General features: G+C 39.6%; 2 protein-coding genes across 14 annotated transcripts in view; one reads left to right on the top strand and one right to left on the bottom strand.

The window, feature by feature from the left end:
* The window catches only part of Dnmt3 (DNA methyltransferase 3), a 134,774-nt gene that overhangs the window by 26,381 nt on the left and 88,344 nt on the right, over positions 1–20,049 (bottom strand). The window contains exon 1 of one of the 13 annotated variants that reach the window (XM_072890749.1): positions 14,791–15,019. The exons of the other annotated variants lie outside the window; for them this stretch is intronic. Coding sequence (XP_072746850.1) covers positions 14,791–14,922 — 132 coding nt within the window. The 5' untranslated portion in view covers positions 14,923–15,019. Of the gene's footprint in view, positions 1–14,790; positions 15,020–20,049 lie in introns of those variants that run through there. 13 annotated transcript variants of the gene reach the window in all.
* Tdg (Thymine DNA glycosylase) overlaps positions 1–20,049 on the top strand; it is a 108,687-nt gene that overhangs the window by 6,900 nt on the left and 81,738 nt on the right. The gene's annotated exons all lie outside the window — the stretch shown is intronic.

The raw sequence follows: 20,049 nt of genomic DNA, 5'->3' as shown, positions 1-20,049 counted from the left end.
ATAAAATGCATAATTCGATCAGCGCATACGTGCGCGAAATGTATTTAGCAAGCATAGGCAAAGTGACTCTTAATTATGTGACAGAAAATACGTCATCTTAAAATGAAAAATCAAATTTAAAAATAGAAACAATTCCAGCATCGTTCAAATTTATTTCTTTCGATCGAGCCAGTCAATGCTTTTTATAATTAGTTACGTAGCGAAATAAAATTGACAATCTCTGTTATACGATGCTGTTAACAATAAAGGAGAACCTGAGAATACGCTTTACAGGATCGAGTAGTTTTAATTATTGAATGATTATAAAAACCAATTGTTCACATCACATCTTTTTCGATCCTTCTTTCGCCGAAATTAGATTCGAAGCATACTGTGATTAGTATTTAATTGCAAAGTTCTGGCGAGAGCGATACTTGCAAATTTTATCACGTTTCGTCGAGGAACGCGAATGCATTCGCATTCGTCGCGTCGCCGTCGGGTCTGTTCGCGTTCGCAATCCTTAAATTGCGAAATGTAATCAATGAATAGAATTCGTAGACCTACGTTTCATGACGGCACGTCAACGACGAATACTTCCATCAAATGGTTCATGCTTCATATAAATATCGAGAATAACGAAGAAGTTTCACACGTGAGCGTTAATCCTCATATTTTCAAACTTAATTTCTCAATCAGCTTAATCCCAGTTTAATCGCGATTTGTATGATAGAAATATATAATCTTGTACTCGCCGCAAAAAAGAATGGATATACATTTTCGAATATTATGTAATTTAATCATCCTTGCCGCGACATTAAATTATGTTAACGATCTCACTGAAAATAGTCAAGCGGTGTCACGAGTCATCGATAAATGGTCCAACGTTAATGTAATTCATTAGCCGCTTCCATCCTGCAGTGATGCTTTCTCGACTACTTGTGAAAGTTGTGTATCATTTCATAGGCAATATAATTTCATGATGCAACCGCTCTAGGATTTAAGAAGAAGGTTATCGTCGCGAGATCACTCGACGATTTTTGTGAACGCGAGAATTGACGTATGTAAATAACACGCTACGCCGCGAATTATCACACAGGGGTACGATAGCGCGAAAGAAGTAACAAGATGTGTTCTCTTTTCATCGAAATTGTCGATCGCGCAAACCGTCTATAAAAGTTTCATCCGGTTACCCCGAAAACCGTCGCGCGGAAAGGTCGCGCGGAAAGGTCGTGATCCTGGAATCAAGTTTCAGTTCGACCATCCGCGTACTTTCCTCCTCGTTGAAAGTCTGCGTGCTTTCCCGAGAACAAGTTCGCCACGTGTCGTTCACAATGTGGCGCACATTTTTCATCGGGACGTCGCCGTCTAGTTACTCTAGTTTCCAAGAAACGGCAAAGTCTCGACGCGCGACGCGCAAGATTCTCTTTTACAATCTTCTCACGGAGCAACAGCGACGATAGTTGAAATACAAAACAATGTAAGTGTCGGGGGGGGGGGGGAGAAAAAGAGGCCTTTCAATGTCGGAGTATAAAATTCTACGTAATATCATAACAGATGGGGATAAAAAAGTTATCGATGCTAAATGAGTTAAAATTTATGCACGTGTGCAAGAGAGTGAAAAATATTATCTGCATTTTCAACGCACAATTCTTGTGGCTAAACATAACGCCGATAGCAGCAATTACAAATAACTAGACGTGATCATTAACATGAAAAAAAACCGATAGTTTTTTTTTTTTTTTTTTTTTTATTGAAGCTATGTGTTATCTATGTAAATTAGCAACGTTATACTTGAAAAAGATTGTAAAACGCTGTTATAATATCTTTTCTTCACAATTTTAATACATTTTAAAATAGGCTAATAAAACATAAATAGAATATCTAAAAAGAAACTGTTTATATTAAAACCTAAAAAAAAAACTATCCATTTTTAAACTAAAATTTTAATTTAGAATGATGAAAAATGTTTGCACTTTTCAAATTGCCTGCATGTCAATGCACATGTAAGAATAATAATTATGCGTACATTCTTTTATAATTCTTCCGTGCAATGTGACAGAGAATTAACTTTTCATTTTTTTTTTTTTTTTTTTCAAAAATTAAAGTTTAAGATAAAAAAATAAACTCTCGAAACTTTTCCGACTTTACCGTATCAATTTCTATCAATACCGATACCTAAATGTTTCGCAGTCGAGTTGCGGAGGCGAAAGCGGGGAATGTATTTGATGTATAGAAGAGTCTCCGGAGAATTGAAGCCAAACCCGCAAGAAGTTTGGACCAGACTTGAGGGCGCCAATAGGTCAAGGCTATCTGACGCTACCGATGTGTATATATATATATATATATATATATATACACACTCACATTGGCGCGATCTATCCGTTTTCCAACAAATTCATTACGAAGCTCCTTGGAGAATACTTGAAGATTAACGACGAAGATAACCAGTAGCTCCGTGGAACGCGCATTCGTCACCGCGTTTTTCAAACTTTCTCGTCGCTTCTCGTGGCCGGAAAGAAGACGAAGGAACGTTTGAGTCGGTTTGGAGTCGGTCCGCGTGAAAGAGAGAGAAAAAGAAAGAAGGAGAACGTATATGCATAGCGAACTAACGTCGTCGTCGTCGTCGTCGTCGTCGTCATTGTCGTCGTCGGCGTCGTCGATGCGGTTGCGAGGTTGAAAGTAGGCGGGGAGAGCTAGTACGGAGCAAGGAGGAATCCTTTACCGCGATGACAGACTTCGCTCTCCGCCTCCTTTCGATCCCGGTACCATCGCACTGTCGGTTGGCAGGATCATGCTCCTCTCTTGTGCCAATTGTCGGGTGGATGCAAAATTGCGCCGCGCCGCGCTGCGCCGGAGTTTTGCAAAATTCTGCAAAACTCACCGCGCGCGAAACGACGAGAGAAATATTATAAAATTCACTATTACACGGGTAATTACCTGAGGCGTTTAACACGATTTCACGCCTTCTCGTACTCGAGCTGATCAAATGTGAAGCCTATAATTTTCACAGAGCAGAGGCTCTCGAACTTTTTTTTCCTCGCTGCGATAATCAACTTATGTAATTTGCCATACAAATATATAACCTATCATCATTCTTAATTATTGTTACGTTAAGTAAGCAGGATTTTTATGCCAATACAAGTTTAAATGACAATACAAGTAACACGTGTCTACGGCGAAGATTAATCGTCATTTTATTTTTCTCGAGCTATAGGTACTAATACGATAATGCCCCGTTGCAGTTTGAAAAGGTCCGCTCTAAGCATATAGCGAAGCTGCTTAACGCTCGTATCTATTAATAAATAACGAGCAATAACGAGCAGCCAGTCAATATGCGTTGTAATTCTATATAATTATTGCATGATCTCCTTTTGATAAATACGACTCACAAACTGCACAGATATCTGTCATCATCTAAAATGCGGCATACATCAAAGTATCAAGTGTAATCGATGTTTCTCAAGTTTTAGAGACCCATTAACGAAGAACCGATTACGTTCTTCGACAAAGTGCAAATTCTTTCGTGATACGTCAGTCGATATGTCGCAACGACAAATCCCGACAGCGTGTTATTGCAAATCCGACTATGAAAACACAGCAGTGCACGTCGAGTAACTCGACTGTCAACAATTTTACCGTTCGGGCTGACATATTTGAGTTGCCGTAATGTAGGTAGCGGAACGAAATTGTCGGTTCTGGAGAATTCAATCGATATGTAATTGGCGATGTGCGCGGCGATCGCGTGGTATTTCCTTGGCAAGACAAAAGCAAACGTGCAACAATAGCACAAGGCTGGTGGCAACAATACAGAATATCGAACGGCGATTGCCTCGTAAAGAATGCTCGAAGAACATAAAACTTGGCGAGAAAAACTCGAGAAAAGTTAAACTCGTTATAAAAGAAACGTGTGTGTAATTTAATCCAGAAGCACAAAAGGAAGGATTGGAGTAAACAATGTTTGCAATAATTAACGTTGATAATTCATGTAATATACGCAGAGAAAATTTTACAGCACAAATTACGGGAAAAATACATTCTCTTTTACAATATTTATTATAAACCTGAAATATAACATTAGGATATTTATTACTATAAAAATTGTAAATTACGCATTCGTTTTATTTGTTTGTTAATGATTATATATTTATTTATTTGTGCATCAAAATATTTAAATAATTACAATACTCCTTTGTAAAATGTAATGCGTATATATTATTGAATAAAAATGTGTGCGCATGATTTCTCTTGTACAATATGTTGGTACGATTCACGATTACAAAAATTATATTGTAATATTTCCTTTGCGTAGGTTAAAAAAAATTACACTCGCAAAATAAAATATATATATTAATTTTTAAAACGTAATATTAATATTACAAAATAATTAAATAATAATTTAAAAAATTGTCTCAATTATATGTACATATTTTTAAAAAACTTTTTAAACTTGCATTAGTATTATATCGATAAATTACGTTGACGATTTTTCATAAATAATACGTCAGCCTTCGACAAATTCAATGTTCTATTTTGTATGAAAAAGAAAACAAATTTGTTCGAAGCGAGAGGGAATATGAAAGAAACGGCGAACCATGTAAACGAAAAAAAACACGTGGCGCACACGACATGGTGTTTTGTCGCGGATAATATCGCGTGTGGAAGAAACGAAAGGTGGGACGCTGGTACGGATGGTCTCTCCGAGTACGAGGGTCGTGGCTAAGAGACGCGAATGGAAATACGAGCGAGGAGAACGTAAACGCGCGGCCACGTGTCGCAGATAAATCGTGCCACGCCGATAAATCGACCTTATCAATAAGATCGTCGAGACCTCCCAGCGCGCTCTCTCTCTCTCTCTCTCTTTTTCTTTCTTCGTGGCTCTCATTCCATCCCGCCGGCGTAGTTATTCATATATTCCAAACTTACGGAATACATGAATAACCTACGAAAGTTTCTCAGGTATTCGCGCGAATCCTCTTCGATGAAGTCCCAGGTAAGAGCCGCAACGACGATGTTTAGTACATCTCGAAAAAAAGCGACAGGTGACATGCATCCCATTACATATTTGCCCCCCGCCCCCTCCCCGTTCCTCCGTTCCCTTGCTTTCTTCGCTACCTTTTTCGGAAAATTGTCTCGGATATTTCAGTGAGAAATCGCTTTTTCTCTCGTCGTGTACAAATTTTGCCAGATGTTAACTCTCGAGATCTTAAAAAATTTAATATTTTACAGTCCGTTTCGATTTGATAAGAGAAATTCTTGACAAAATGATCGTGTTAGAGTACTTGTTTCGCGAATATTGAAATTGAATTTTGAAAGATGTTGGCTTCCGTCGTTGTTTACTTTCCGAGATCTGTACATTTAGAATAACAAGATTTTGTTTCTCCTTATACTAATTATGCTTCAATATATATTATGATTGTATTATCCGATCGATTACTGTTGTCACGAATAAGTGAATTATTTGTCGGCAGACCTGAAATAATCGGCGGGCGAGAGAAATTTTTCTTAATTCTTTAATATCACGTGTCACACGTGTGCCATTATTTGACAGGTGCAAACCTTGGCGTTACAGCTACCAGTTAATTTGATAAGTGCGATCGTATTATGTGGTGGTGATATTCATTTCCATGAAGCCGAGAGACCGAGATTTATAATACGAGAAAATGAAATAAGATTATGACGTTCCATCTTCATTATCTAAACTCGCTGTGACATAAGTTTGATCGCGAAAATAGAACGAAAATTTCGTTATCCGTTATTCCACCGTTATTCGTCGAAATAACGTATCCCTGCGATCTTTTTCCATATTCTACCAACTCGTCGAAATGGGTCACCGATGCATAATTTTGCGCTCTTCATTTTTTCGCGGTATTACAACATCACCGGACCAATCCTGACCGATCTCCGTCGAGAACGCGAAAAATCAACGACTCGGAGCGCTCTTGCTCGTTAGCGATTCGTATATATTCACATAAAATCATTTCTATCGGCTGTGTAAATGACGTGTCGCAGCAGTTAGACTCATACTATCTTTAATAACTTCACGGGAAGAGAAACAAAACAACGAAGGATTCGATAATTGCCGAATTATACAATTGTTTTTTTCAGACTACATATTTGCACAATTACATCATCCCGCAAATAAAAATGCAATAAATTCTTTTTCCTTTCTCTCTTTTTCGATCTGCGTTATAACGGTGTAAATTGTTACCATCCTTTTATTTGGTTTTTAAATATGTGATCGCTAAATAAGAGATATAATAAAAGACTAAAACGTCGTCAGATAGAATTACAGATGCATAGATAATTTTTAAGCGAATAACTGAAACTTTTTGCTTTTTATTTAAGCATTCCTAGACAGTTATTTTTTCTACATATTACGCGAAATTTTCAGTATCACGTGGACACTTGCGATATCGAGAGACTTGTGGAATTTGCTAAGCAATCAAAGCGATGCGTTCGCTATGGAATTTATTAAAAATCGTTCGATTCGTGTTTTTATTAGGCCATCAACGAACAAAGATAATTCCGCGCTATATCCGCAAAATAATGTACGATGTTACGACAGAGCAAGAATGGATATTAAGCCCCCATGCAATATTAAGGTGCCGACAAATTGCGGTAATTATTCTTCCACACGCCGCGCGCTCGCGTCGTCGCACTCACGGTTTTAATTGTCCGGACCAAGTGTATTTATCTCGACATTACATTATATTATTCCCACCGAACGTGACCGTAACCCGCAATTGTTGCGTCAACTTAACGCACCCGCCGTCGCCCGCGTATTCCACGCGGCGTATCGGCCGATCGTGTTTTACGATCGTTGGCGCCGACCGCGAATTCGACCGATACGCAATTACGGAATTGCCCTCGTATATCATCGACTGGCCCGCTTTCCGCGCGAAAAGGGCCCCCGATACATCGTTTAACTGTACGCGCAAACAGCCAGAATGCGTGCAGAATTTTTCCAACAGCGGCCCAAACACGAATCTGACGACTTCGCACGTATAATGATACGAATTTTCTGTCAAATTCGGTTCATCAAATATGCATGTAATTCAAAGTAATTCGTTGCCGATAATGCGTTTACAGGAAATGAATGAAGTAGCTGGAGAAAAAGAAAACGTTGCTGAATAATGGAAAGAATTTTGAGACAGAAATATCCGCGTAATATACGCGCTTTTGATTTCTTTTCAGAGTCCGAAGAATTGTGTCACAACCTTGGATAAAGTTTCACACGTAAATATATTCGTGGCCTATTGAATAGGAAAGTAATTTAAAAGGAATTAATGACATGTTTGGATACATTTCTGTTCGCGTTGTGACTAGCGCGAAAAGTCAAGGAGAAAAAGAAGAGAGGAGCGATTCTGGCGAGTCGCGAGGCCACGTGATCTCCTCTCTCGTACCTGCAACGAGAGACGAGATGCAGCACAGATCCCAAAAATATCTCCGCGGCAGCTCACGCACCCACGCCGAGGATTTCGTTCAGCTACGCGCTTTCATTTATAACTCGATGTTAAAAAAAAAAAAAAAAAAAAAAAAAAAAAGTGACAGCGTGACGAAAGTCGCGCGTACGACGTCGTCATCCCATTCCTGTATGGATGTTGTGGAAAAAAAAAAAAAAAAAAGATTGGTAGCGTCGTGAGTACCATAAAAAGAGTATCATAAAAGATTTATTTCACTTAAATTGCGACTCAAAATTCGAAATTGACAACATTACCCTTATACCTTTCTCTTTTCCTTTCTTGTCTTTCTCGTTGTCATTTCTTGTCTCACGAATCTTTGGTCGAATCTTTTTTTCTCCTCTATTTCTGTCAATTTCTCTCATTCGTATTCTTGTATCCTCTTTTTCCCGTGCATTCATTGCTCCGCGTTCTTTCTCTCGTCTCTCGTCTCTCTTCTTTATTATTCTCTCCCTCCTGCCGTTTTTCTCTTTATTTTAGCCCGAGGCGAGCGCCGAGATGATAACGGCAAGTCGAAGGGGTTCAACAGGGGTGGCAGAAGGGAGAAAAGGCGAAAAGAGCAGAGGGAAGAGAGGAAGTAGAGACGGGGGGGAAAGACGAAGGGAATACGCTTGAGAGAGAAAGAAAGAAAGAAAGAAAGAAAGGAAGAAAGAGAGAGGACGGAAAAAGCGAAAGAGGAATAGAGAGAGAGAGAGAGAGAGAGAGAGAGAGAGAGAGAGAGAGAGAGAGAGAGAATAAGAGAAAGGTAGAGCGAGAGAGGAAACGAGGAGGAGATAGTGAAGAGTGGGTGGTTAGGAGAGGGAGAGAGAGGAAAGGGGAGAGCGAGGCGAGATAGAAAATGAACGCCCGCTCGCGCAGAGAGCTCGTCCAACGGGCTTTACTCTCCTCTCTTCTCTCTCCGCTCTTCTCCTCTCCAGGCTCTCACAAGCCGTGGTTTCGTAACACGCGTCTCTCCCTCGCACAGCATCTTTCTCTCTTTGTTTCGTTCACTCTTTTTCTCTTGTTCCGTCTCGCTCGAAGAGCACGATACATCGTTACGCTACGTATATAGATCGCTTCAGAAATTCTGTATCTTGGCAAAGACGCGCGATGGAAACGCAGAATAAAACCTGACGTTAATGGGGTAATAGAGTTTTCTCGTCGTCCTCGTCCGCGCTTCGGCGACGACGTGTCTTAAATAAAAGTAATCTTTAAGCGTGAACCTCTGCAGTGTGATCTATAAGCGGCAACTCGTAATTGCACACTCGATCGCGCGTAGCTTTCTGGATAAACAAGCAGCGACTTTTAAAACACGTGTAGCTGAGACTTTTGCGACGCGCTTGCATAAGTTTATTTTCAATATATCTTATCTAATTGATAAATAAATAAGTATATTGCCAATGCAACTGACGCATCATACTTGATAGGCATATGCGCCTATTAAAATAACCGATTAATTCGATATAATGAGGAGTCTACAATCTTGACTGAAGATAATTAATCGCAACGATACTTGAATTAAGATTGTTATATTTATATCGTATTTCGTTTGTCCTACATTTTATACGATATGTAAAATGAGGACGCCGTCAGAGATTTTAGAATCTGAAACACGTGACCGATGTAATGAAATAACTTAAATGTTAGCTAGATTTAAAATATCGCCTATAGATTATCTGAAAAAATGTTTGTAAACGTTTTTATACATATGCATATACATGTTTGTGTGCCATTCGTTTACACGTCTCAGTTCAATGGCACGAAATCTTGTATTGAAACGAGGCAATCAAATCTGAACTGTATATTTTCAACGCGCACGTTTCGCGCAATTCAAAATTGATTAATATCGGCACTTTATATTTTAGTTGACATGATACGTTTCCCAATCAAATGATATTCTTCTTTTTTCTTTACATCGAGTATTATACGATATTATATTACCATTGATTTATAAAGCTATAAAGCAACGTCGGATTTCTGAGGCTTCTCCAAATATGGAATTCATATCGCGGGAAATCGGAGATATTCGCTTCGAAAAATGAGAAGAAGCCCCAGATGTGACCATACGTACATGAATTAATATTTCCACTGTTTATCAAATAGATATCAAATCTGAAACAGAGAAAGAGAGAGAGAGAGAGAGAGAGAGAGGGTGACGATTGATTGGATTGAGCGAGACGACGAAAAATTTCGCTGCTTATTTGTGCTTCGTTTTACGTCTTTCAAATATTAACATCGTCCGATAATCGAGGGATTAAAACGAGGGAATGAAACGCTATATCGCAGCAAGGAGACTGCGTTCAAATTTTCCAAATTACGATTTAAATGGGATAGAGTTAATTTTGATACAAAGAATGTAGAAAAATACTGGGGAAAAGAGAGAAAGAGAGATGCGAAAATTTTCGATGGAAGAGAAAAAAGGACGAAAACTTATATATATATATATATATAATATCTTCGTACACAACTGTGTGACACTGCTTTTTATACGAATGGAGATGCGATCTGTATTTTTCCATAGCAGGACTCATTAAAAGTTTCTCTTGCGACTCAATTCTGAGTTGCGATGCAAAGTTTGGAAACCAGTGACGCAGTTACGTGTGCTCGCTTCCTGTCTGATATAGATTATAACGTGATTAAATTGATGATGAACATATCATTTGGTCTAGAATTATAACGTAATTAGTTATCCGTATAAAACGGATCATATGCAATATACGTTTCCACGATCGCATAAATTATGTACATTGCGCGTTTCGCGAATATCTATTTGTATGGGATTACCTTCTCTGGTCATACGTGATTACTTTACTTGATCAATTAACACCCAAATTGTAACAAAAATACAATTGTGTGTTTGTATATAAAGCTACGCGATTAAAGATAGACTTAATCGCGCATTAATGTATGGTGACAGATTAATAAAGCAGATTTTAGTAATCAACACAGAATTCAACATTTTTTGCCTCGATAAATAATCTAACAATTACCGCACTGTAAATAGCTTGTAGCGTAACTTGTTGATGGGAGATTTATGGCAATTTTATTCGTGTTTATACGACGCAAGGAGAAAAAGAGATAGAAATGTGTGTAACAAATATTGTACATTTGTAATGCCGAAGATAATTTCAAAATGTTGAAGAGAATCTCGGATGTTTTGCGATATTTTAGTTCATTAAACATTTATAAAAAAAATTCACCAAGTATCGCAGACAACTCTTTTGTACAATACGTAACAACAAAACAAAATGATGTGAAACTCGAAACATTCTCGTGCAATAACTATAATTATATCGCCTAATAATATCACGATTATCGATTCAATTTCGTTCGAAATATGACTTGCGTGACGTTGCGAAAGGCCGATAATCATCGCGTTTAAAGATCGATAACGGCGCGGCTGGTAATGATCGCCATTAGTGACGACAACGACAACGACGACGGCTACGACGACGACGGCGACAGCGACGGCAACGGCGACAGCGACAGCGAACTCTCTCGATTCTCTAGCTCGTACGGATCGATAGCTTGGAACCGGTTCCAAGTTTCCGATAGCTAATTGATCTTGCAAAGCGCAAGCGATGTTGGACAAATATTAGCATCGGAAGTAATTATCGACGGACGGACGAACGAACGAACGAACGAACGCACGCACGCACGCACGCATTACAAAGCAGACAGCAAAGATGTAATCTGGTTCGAAGTCGAATCGTAAGAAACTGAAAAGTTTGTCTGTCAAGAAAATAATTTATCAACATGTCTCTCTCTCTCTCTCTCTCTCTTTTTCTTCAAAGTTTGTAATATATCAAATTTCGAAATGACAAAAAAATTATGAATTATTTAATAATTTTATATATGTATAGCGTTAAAATTTGCAATCTTTAAAAACATCAATTATATACATATATATGAAATTTAAATAATATTGAAATTTCATAATTGATTTTTACTATATTCGTGGCTTATGCAATATGTGAGTTAGACTGCGTAATTCAATATTACAAAAGTTCATTATAAGCTTATTTAATCAATCATTATTTAATATCTAATTATTGATATTTGAGAAAATTCTCTTTCTTTTTCTCTTGTAATATAAAATTTAATTCTCTGACATTTTATTTTTATTCCTCATCGACGGCACAATTTTTCTGCGCGTTTTCGATGTGGCAGTCTCGATTCCGGATTGTGGAATACAAAATCAATTATGAAACGGCTTTATTTTAGCGATAAAGTCGTTTGACGAGTGCAATTCGTTGAATATCAGCCTTTAGGATTAGCACACCGCGCCTAGACACACCGGCCGTCCATGCCGAATCTCTAGGGAGCTCCGCGATTATTCCGGGCGCAAATTTATTTTTATCAGTCTGTGGCAGCTTGTTGCCGCCGCTCGGGGCGCCGGCGTTGCCGGATTAGAAGTTTTTCGCGTCAATATTTGCAAATACGGCCTCCCCATACCGAGCAGATAAGTCGCTCGACTGATCAATACGTTTGTCACGATAAATGCTCGCGAAAGAAAATTGTTGGCGGTAATAGCGGTCATTTCTATAATTTTCTTCCGACTTCAATGCCATAGACTATCACCTAACTGTCATTAAAAGCTAGTTAATAGGAGCTTAACCAATTTTCTGTCTCTTTACATATCGGTTAAACTTTAGTTAACGATAATTAATATTTATGATAAGACCGACTGTAGTTTTGATCAATGTCAACCATGAATTTAACTTTGAAATTTTGTTGAACCATTATTACCACAAATGGTAAATGGAATTAACAGATTTAGACTCTTATATAACTTTTATTTGAATCTCCATCAATTTTAGCTAACATTTACGGGATTTATAAAAATAATCTTCCTGCTTAATCGTAACTATAAAAGTGACAATCGATATAAGATATATTTTTTTCCCAGGATCGAAAACCGAAATTAAATCGAAATTACAATCCTCGCGCGCTAGAGAATCCTGACAAGAACTCCTGACAGCACTTTCACGCTAATATCCGTAAGGATTAATTTACGTTGCATGTGCTGGGAAACGCTGCAAGACGAAAAAAGAAGCGAGAAAAATAAAGAGGGAAAGCGGAAGATACAGGAAGCTGTGCGCGTTCCGAAATAGCGTTCGGTGTCGAGTCCCCTCGTAAAATCGAGGGAAAACCATGGAAAAATCTGGCAACCGTGCTGGGTAGCGCAAAAAGGCGTCACGTGTGCCTCGCGTCCGATCCAGAGAGAGTTTCCTTCCAAGAGTATGCGCATACACGAGACTGCATCGCCAAGATGCCGCCAGGTTCGGCACGGAACAAACACCTGATCTTCGCGAGATCGCGCGAGAAATAAATCTGCATTTCGCGGCGCGGGCGCGGGCGAATTTCGGCTGCGAGCGTTGCCCGGTGTCATGTATGTAGGTCGCGCGTTACGAAATCGGTACTCGCGGCCAACATTGTTGCGTTCTCTTTTTCTGGCGGGGACAGCGAAGTCGTTAGGTTTAGATTGTGAGAAAAGAGGCGCGAGTAATCACTCGCGACGACGACGACGACGACGACGACGACGACGACGACGACGACGACGACGACGTTGCTATTAATCTCTCGCGGCTAATTTTGGAATGCTACCTTATTACGCTTAAAGTGTGTCGCAAAGTTGGTGATTTCTGGCGTGTCTCAAGTATAATTAAGTTTAATACGAGCCCCTCCCCCCCTCCCCCCTCCCTCCGACAGGACGGGCGACGGTGGTTAAATCGGATTAAGATCCCTGCGGAGATCCGCGTGCGATTGAATTAGTATGATAATACGTACGATGTGATGCGACGACGATTCGATCTGAGAATTTTACATCGGACAAGTCGTCGACTGATTGCCTGCAAAGATCGATGGCAATCATCTCGCTCGCGTAATCGCTCTTGCGATCGACTAGAAGGCAACGAATAAACACGCCGTAAGAGCGCAATAGAAAAAAAAGCGAAATAATTATACCTCGATCACTTTACGAGAATAACGAAACAGGTTTCCAGTTTCTTGATTACTTAATGCAGCGCGAGCGTCGGCCTCTCCTCTCTCGCGCGTTTACGTAATTCCATTAACATCGTTCGTTAACGCGACGATCCAAAATCACAGAAGAAATTACTCGAATCACGATCGAAACGAAACAATTATTACTCAACGGTTGTCCTTACTTCGGGCACGGACTTGTACCCGAAGTAAGGACTCCGTCATCGCCAAGTTATCTCGGGGATTGACGTCGAGACGAATATTACAACGTTGTTTAGAAACTATACGTCCACGCATTCGAGAAATTAGTAATTAATTATACAAAAGTTACGCAACGAATCAAACAAACAACAAAAAAACCTAATTAGTTTTCATAAATATTATATTCAGAAATATTATCGCGCGATCTCTGTTCCGACATTATGCATCGCATAGTAAAATTACAAGATAAACATTCGAATAAATGCACACGTTTCCGTTATTAAAATATCCGTAAAGAATAAAATGAAAGTTTGTTGGGGAGAGAATAATTTCTTTCCAACATATTTTTCCGTTGCTCGCGGGAAATTGCGTCTCATCTTTTCCGAATACCTCATTCGCGATTAGCGGCGTTGCAAGTGCGAGTCGGAAAATCCCGCGCTCACCAGTTAACCGCATCTCCCTCCGATCCGGCGCCATGAATCGGAAGCTCAGGGATCGTTCGGCGCGAAGAAGGAAGGAAATTCTTCTCGGGCAGAAATTTGCGGGATCTCCGTGGGGTCTCGCTCGTAGCTTCCATCGCCGAATCCTCCGTTCTTCCATCTCACTAGCAACACCGCTCATAAATAGCCATACCGGAGGCGGTCGTAAGGGTTTCCCTTATCTGCGTCAGCGTTTCTGCTCGCACGATTACCTACGGGTTTCCTTCGCATACATACGCTACTTCTCTCCTCGTACACTCATCTTTTCCCTCTCTCTCTCTCTCTCTCTCCCTCTTTCGATGACTGTGCGCACATACATGTTACCATGCTGCACGTTCACGCGCGCGGGCGTGCTCAAGCCCGATTTACACGACTCACTCTTCGTCAAATGATGAAATATCTTGGTTCCTGAGGAGACAAAGCACGCTGTCTCTTTCTCCTCAAATAATAATTTTTTCATAAACCGTAAACATGTTTGGCCTGTTAAAAAAAATTATACAATTCTTTTTAATAAAAAAAAAAAAATATTTTTCTTTTCAAAATATTCCCCCTCTTAGAAATTCCTGAGTAATTTTCCTCGTTGCGTCGAGTGCACGCAAAAGTACATATTGCGAGAAGAAATTCTTCGCGTCTAGGGAATGGAGAGAGGGGGTAGGGGAGGGGAAAGAGGGGAACTATTCGATGAAAAAAATTGAACCGTGTAAATTCACCTTTACCGTTGCACACGTTGCACACGGTCTTGCAACTGTGTGGGTCATTCGCGCGGATGAGTCCCGCATACGTAAGCGATGCTCCGGCTCCGGCTCCGGCTCCGGCTCCGGCTCCGGCTCGGGCTCCGGCATTCGGCGAGTTTCGGTGGCTGTCGACTCGCCTCGCCGACGCGACGGTATTCGCTCCTTCGACCTTCCCGTTCGTACGAGAACGAGAGATGTAAAAGCAGCGTTGCGCCGCAACGTCTACGACGTCTACGGACGATGGGACGTACGTAAACACTGAGCTCACCGTTCGTTCCTGGAGCCTGTTCGTTCTCCGTCCGTGGAGCTGAAAACTCCGCTCCCTCCGCCATGGAGAACGACTAGCGGCCGTTACCAAGGATGCAACGTAGTACAAGGACGCTCTCAACTATCGATCCTTTCCGAGCTGCGGAGGAACTCGTCCACGAAATCGTCGAGTATGACGAGATCGTTTCGCCTCGCGAGTTATTCGACTGGCTTGGAAACGCGGAAAGAAAACTATCGGTATTTTCGCGTCGCTAGTACAGAGAGAGCGAGATATCGAGATCTCACGTACTCGAACAATGTATATACAGGAATAGAAATATCGATAGCACACACTGCGCGTCGGAAAAAGTATGGTGAAATCTTTTTCCAGGAAAGGATTGAAATTATTTTTAATTCTCTTTCTCTTTTTAATCATCTATTTTATTTAAAATATAGAATTTGCGCAATGTGTATAATAAAGAGAATATAACGTATAAATAATTTTCTTTCAATTTTAGGACAGATATACTATGCTTCTGCGTTTGGTTTTCATGATTAAATAATATAGGGGGAAAAAGAAGACACGCGCGTTGCATTATTTTCTCGGAATCTGTTAAACAATACGCAATTTTTCCTGTCTCGATACAAACTGATTTATAAGCGTATCCATACCTCGTATACAAACGCAATCAAGAACCTTTCGAAAAAAATTGTTTTCCCTCGCGCGATCACTCTTTTGTCGCAAAAATCTTTTGCATTTCCTTAAATGACAATTCTTTTAAATTCAAAATGTTTTTTTTTTTTTTTTTTTTTTTTTTTTTAACATCACTTATCATTTTATAAGAAAAAAATATTATATTATGAGAATGGCATTGTATTATTACGGTGCTTCGGTTGACATTGTTATTAATTTAAAATAAGCGGTTGAAACATCGTTAAACAAAGAGTGAAAGAAAGATAAAAAAACAAAGTTTTCCTTCGTAAAAACTTTGAACGATATTACATTTATGTGTGTTAATTCTCAGTTAATTCGTTGCACACTTTCTCTTCGTTGCAAATATTCTCAGCCAGAAAATTTGTTTTATTTTTATAATCGTTCGACCATTTTCCACCACGTACAAAAAAAAAGATTACAGTCACAATCTAAATGGCCCATTGAGAGAACGGTTAGTTCAGCTTTCCAACATTTACGGATTTTTCCCTGGAGTATCTTTCTTTCAAAAGCACGTATAAACAGGACATGAAAACATTTCCGTAGCATTCTTTTCACCTTTAATTCTCGAAAGGACATTTAATTGCGATAAAATACACCATTTGCAACTTACAACACTTAAAGAGCACCTTTGGAAATGATTTTTCGAGAGCACTCTGCTAAAAAAGATTACTTATGTAAAAAGATTCGTTTAACGGTTTTTTTTTTTTTTTACTTTCCTTTATAAATCTAAACATAAATTTTTTTTTCTCGACGCATCCCCCTCGAAGCGGAATGTAACACGATTTTCGAGAAGTACGGTTAACTATTTATTCTTATTGAGAGCGAGTTTTACGGAACATCCGTGCGACACGTATTCTCATTTCCGAGGAAAACACCAGGATTAATAATAATTAAACCTCCCGTGCAACATTGTTAGCGCGAATAACATTAACGATGACACGTATCTTCCTCTCGAGAGCCGGAAAATCGAGACGTTGCTTGCCGTCGCGGCTTCCGACCGGAGAAGGTCGACATCCAAGAATTACAAAGACTCGCGCTCGCTGTTGATGATTACGCGTCGACGTTATTTTTCGGCTGCTGCAATGCTCGGTAATTAAAACGATCGCGGCGTTAAAGCGTCGTACTCGCTCGCGACAAGGAAACAACGACGACGGATGCAACAACGTGGAAGAGCGTCTCGCCGCCGCGAGAGCGAGCCCTCGCCGACTCTAATTGGCTACCGTTTCTGAATCTGCTCCTCGGGATGACTTTCGTTAATTGGTATGCGCGCGAACGGCAATTCGAGGTAAATCATCAAGACGGATAATTTTCGCTCCCCGAGCGATCAAGATTCGCGCTCTAGCAACACTGACAATGAGACCGCTCTTATTGACATTGCTCGAGTAAGTAACTGAATGACAGGCAGCGATATACAGGAAGCTTAATGGCAGCGAAATTGAAATATAAATGTATGTAAATATAAAACAAACAAAGAAATATGAATAATAAAACGATGTATTTACACGCACGTGTCGCCTTTCGAGCGATATTATAATATTATTATTATTCGTAAACTGTTTCGTGATTAGTGAAGGGGAACAGATAGTTGGAAACTAATTTGCGTAATGATATCAGTGTGTACGAGCCGGTCAATGAAATGGTATGAGTAACGTTTCGCGTCCCAAACGACTGAATTAATCATTAGGTAGAGTTAGATTACAGTTATTAGTTAATAGAGTTGTGTTTCCAATAAAAGACATTACGCTACCGCTAATGAATGAACCTCGCAATCGGTCCATCGCCTGCATTTGTAGTTTGCATGTCGTATTAAAAAAAAAAAAAAAAAAAAAAAAAAAAAAAAAGGGAGGACGATTGATAACGCGATATGAGAGGACGCACGATTATCGCTATTTCACGAATCACTCAATGAATTCAGTTCCGATGAAAAGAATTCAACTCGTGATTTATCACCCCGAATTATCTTCGATCCGAGTGATTTGCGATTACTTGCACATTTTTCTCCTCCCCCTCTGTCTCTTTCTCTCTCTCTTTCTCTCTCTCTCTCTCTCACTTTCTCCTCTCTTTTCTCTCTTTTCCCATATGCAAGAGAAAATCAACTCTGTCGAGGAAACGGCCGACATAGCGGATACGGCCTTATTAGTGTTTGCAATTATATCGCACGTATCACTGTATTACACAATGGCAGTAACGAGCGCGCATGCAGTAATAAATTACGACGGCTCCCGTAATCATTACCGTGGAGTTTCGTGTAACAGCGGCGTCCTATCAGTTTACATTCGACTTTAATTGCAGCGTCGGTGGCGGCAGCGGCGGCGGCGGCGGCGGCGGCGGCGGCGGCGGCGGCGAAACGTAGCTTTTTGGAACGAATTCGCTCGGCCCTGCTCGGCGCGCGGTCAGATGTATGTATATATATATATATATATATACACACATATATATATATATATACATACATATATAGTTATATAACGAGTACGGAATAATTAAGAGCACTTTTAATAAATTAATATAATATTACCACTCATTTTCGCGGACATTATCCCCGCGAAACATTTAATAATGCCCCGAAGTGTAGGCGGGGGGAGGAGGAGGGAGGATTTTTCTCTCTCAATTTTTTTCCCCTTTTTTTTCGATCGACGGGTTCATTAATTCATCGCGCTTGCGCTCTTGGCGAAATTATTCTGCCCCCTCCCCCCTACCCTCCGTGGTATGTACGGGCAATGCGGAATATATCGACCATCGAACATTTTTTTTGCGCTAGACATAATAATTATGCTGAAATTAAAATTATGTATCGGGCAATTATTCGCCGTTGAGATAGAATCAATGATAACATCTGTGTATAGATGACAGAATGCCTAGGCCAATTAAGTAAACGTGAAATTTGGAAACGTGTGTATTATTATCGTGAAAACAATCGTTATTGTCACGAGAGAACGTTATGCTTTTTCTTTCGACTATATAAGAATACCGATCGAGAATAATTTAATATTTATGAATTAAACATTTTTTAATACGTAGAGTTTATGCATCTACTCGTTAATTCGAAAAGATAAATGAACACAATGATAATAATTGCTATCGCAACATGTGCGTGCTATTAAAACTTTATTTGCATGCAAATTGAAGTTTTTAGATAAAATTGCGCTTGTAAGCGACGTTATGCGACATTTAATTCTTTCAACTTTCTTTACTGCATATTTCTTGGATAATCCTTTACTCTCTTTATCTACACCTGGATAACTAAATACGACGATTGTGTATCTATGTTTTACGTAAACACTCGGGAATGTTTTTTATCTGTTGATTAACTAGAGTGCTCGAGATTGATAAACTTTTCAACATACGTGTTACTCAATCGGAGAAAGAATTTACTTCCCTATGTTTTCAACATTCTTTTTCAACGAAAACAAATGTATACGATCAGTCCTTCAAGTGAAAGAATGTAAGTGAAAGAATGTGTTTTTTCATAGCGTTCAAATATTTTGATAACGGTTTAAGCAAAAGAGATGCGGATCCCGTCAAAGAAAGATGAGAAAATAAAAAAGGATGACAGAAGAGAAATTAGAAAGAAAAATAAAAGTACAATGTCGGCGTTAATTTTTCACGCGGCGTTAATGCATCGTACGGTATACACAACGTAGGTATTACATAACACAAAATAGTTCGCAAAATTCCGCAAGAACTCGGTGAAATTTTCACGATTTCGAAGAGAGAGAGAGAGAGAGAGAGAGAGAGAGAGAGAGAGAGAGAGAGAGAGAGAGAGAGAGACTGGCATTTTTCCGTGGCGACACAAAGTTTTATAAATGTAGGAACACATTTAATGGCGGGCGGAGGAAAAAAAAAGGCGACAGAAAAAAAAAAGCGACAAGTATAATAGGAAGTCGGGGAATACGTCGACTATATACGAAGTGCACATCACGAGCTGCTGCAACATCTAACCCACCTACACTTCTTCGAACAGACACTTCGAGGTTATCGCGCAATGGCACGTCAGATGCAGCTGAAACGCCCGCGCACTAAGCGCACACGCATAATAAGTGTACATACACACACACACACGTACATAGGTACGCATACACATATATCAGAAGCGTTTGTTCGAATATATAGGTAGAAACACACGGTATATATGTCTGCGTGTACAGAATGTCTAATGTCAATTAATCACGTGTATACAGGAAATTTTATAAGACGGTGTCGTAATTATATTACGCAATCTAATAAATACAGCTGTAATTTAAGCAAATATCTGTATAAGCTGGAGGATTTTT

The sequence above is a fragment of the Anoplolepis gracilipes genome, chromosome 4 (assembly GCF_047496725.1).
Source record: "Anoplolepis gracilipes chromosome 4, ASM4749672v1, whole genome shotgun sequence".
NCBI classification, from domain to species: Eukaryota; Metazoa; Arthropoda; class Insecta; order Hymenoptera; family Formicidae; genus Anoplolepis; species Anoplolepis gracilipes.
This window is presented reverse-complemented; position numbering and strand designations above follow the sequence as displayed.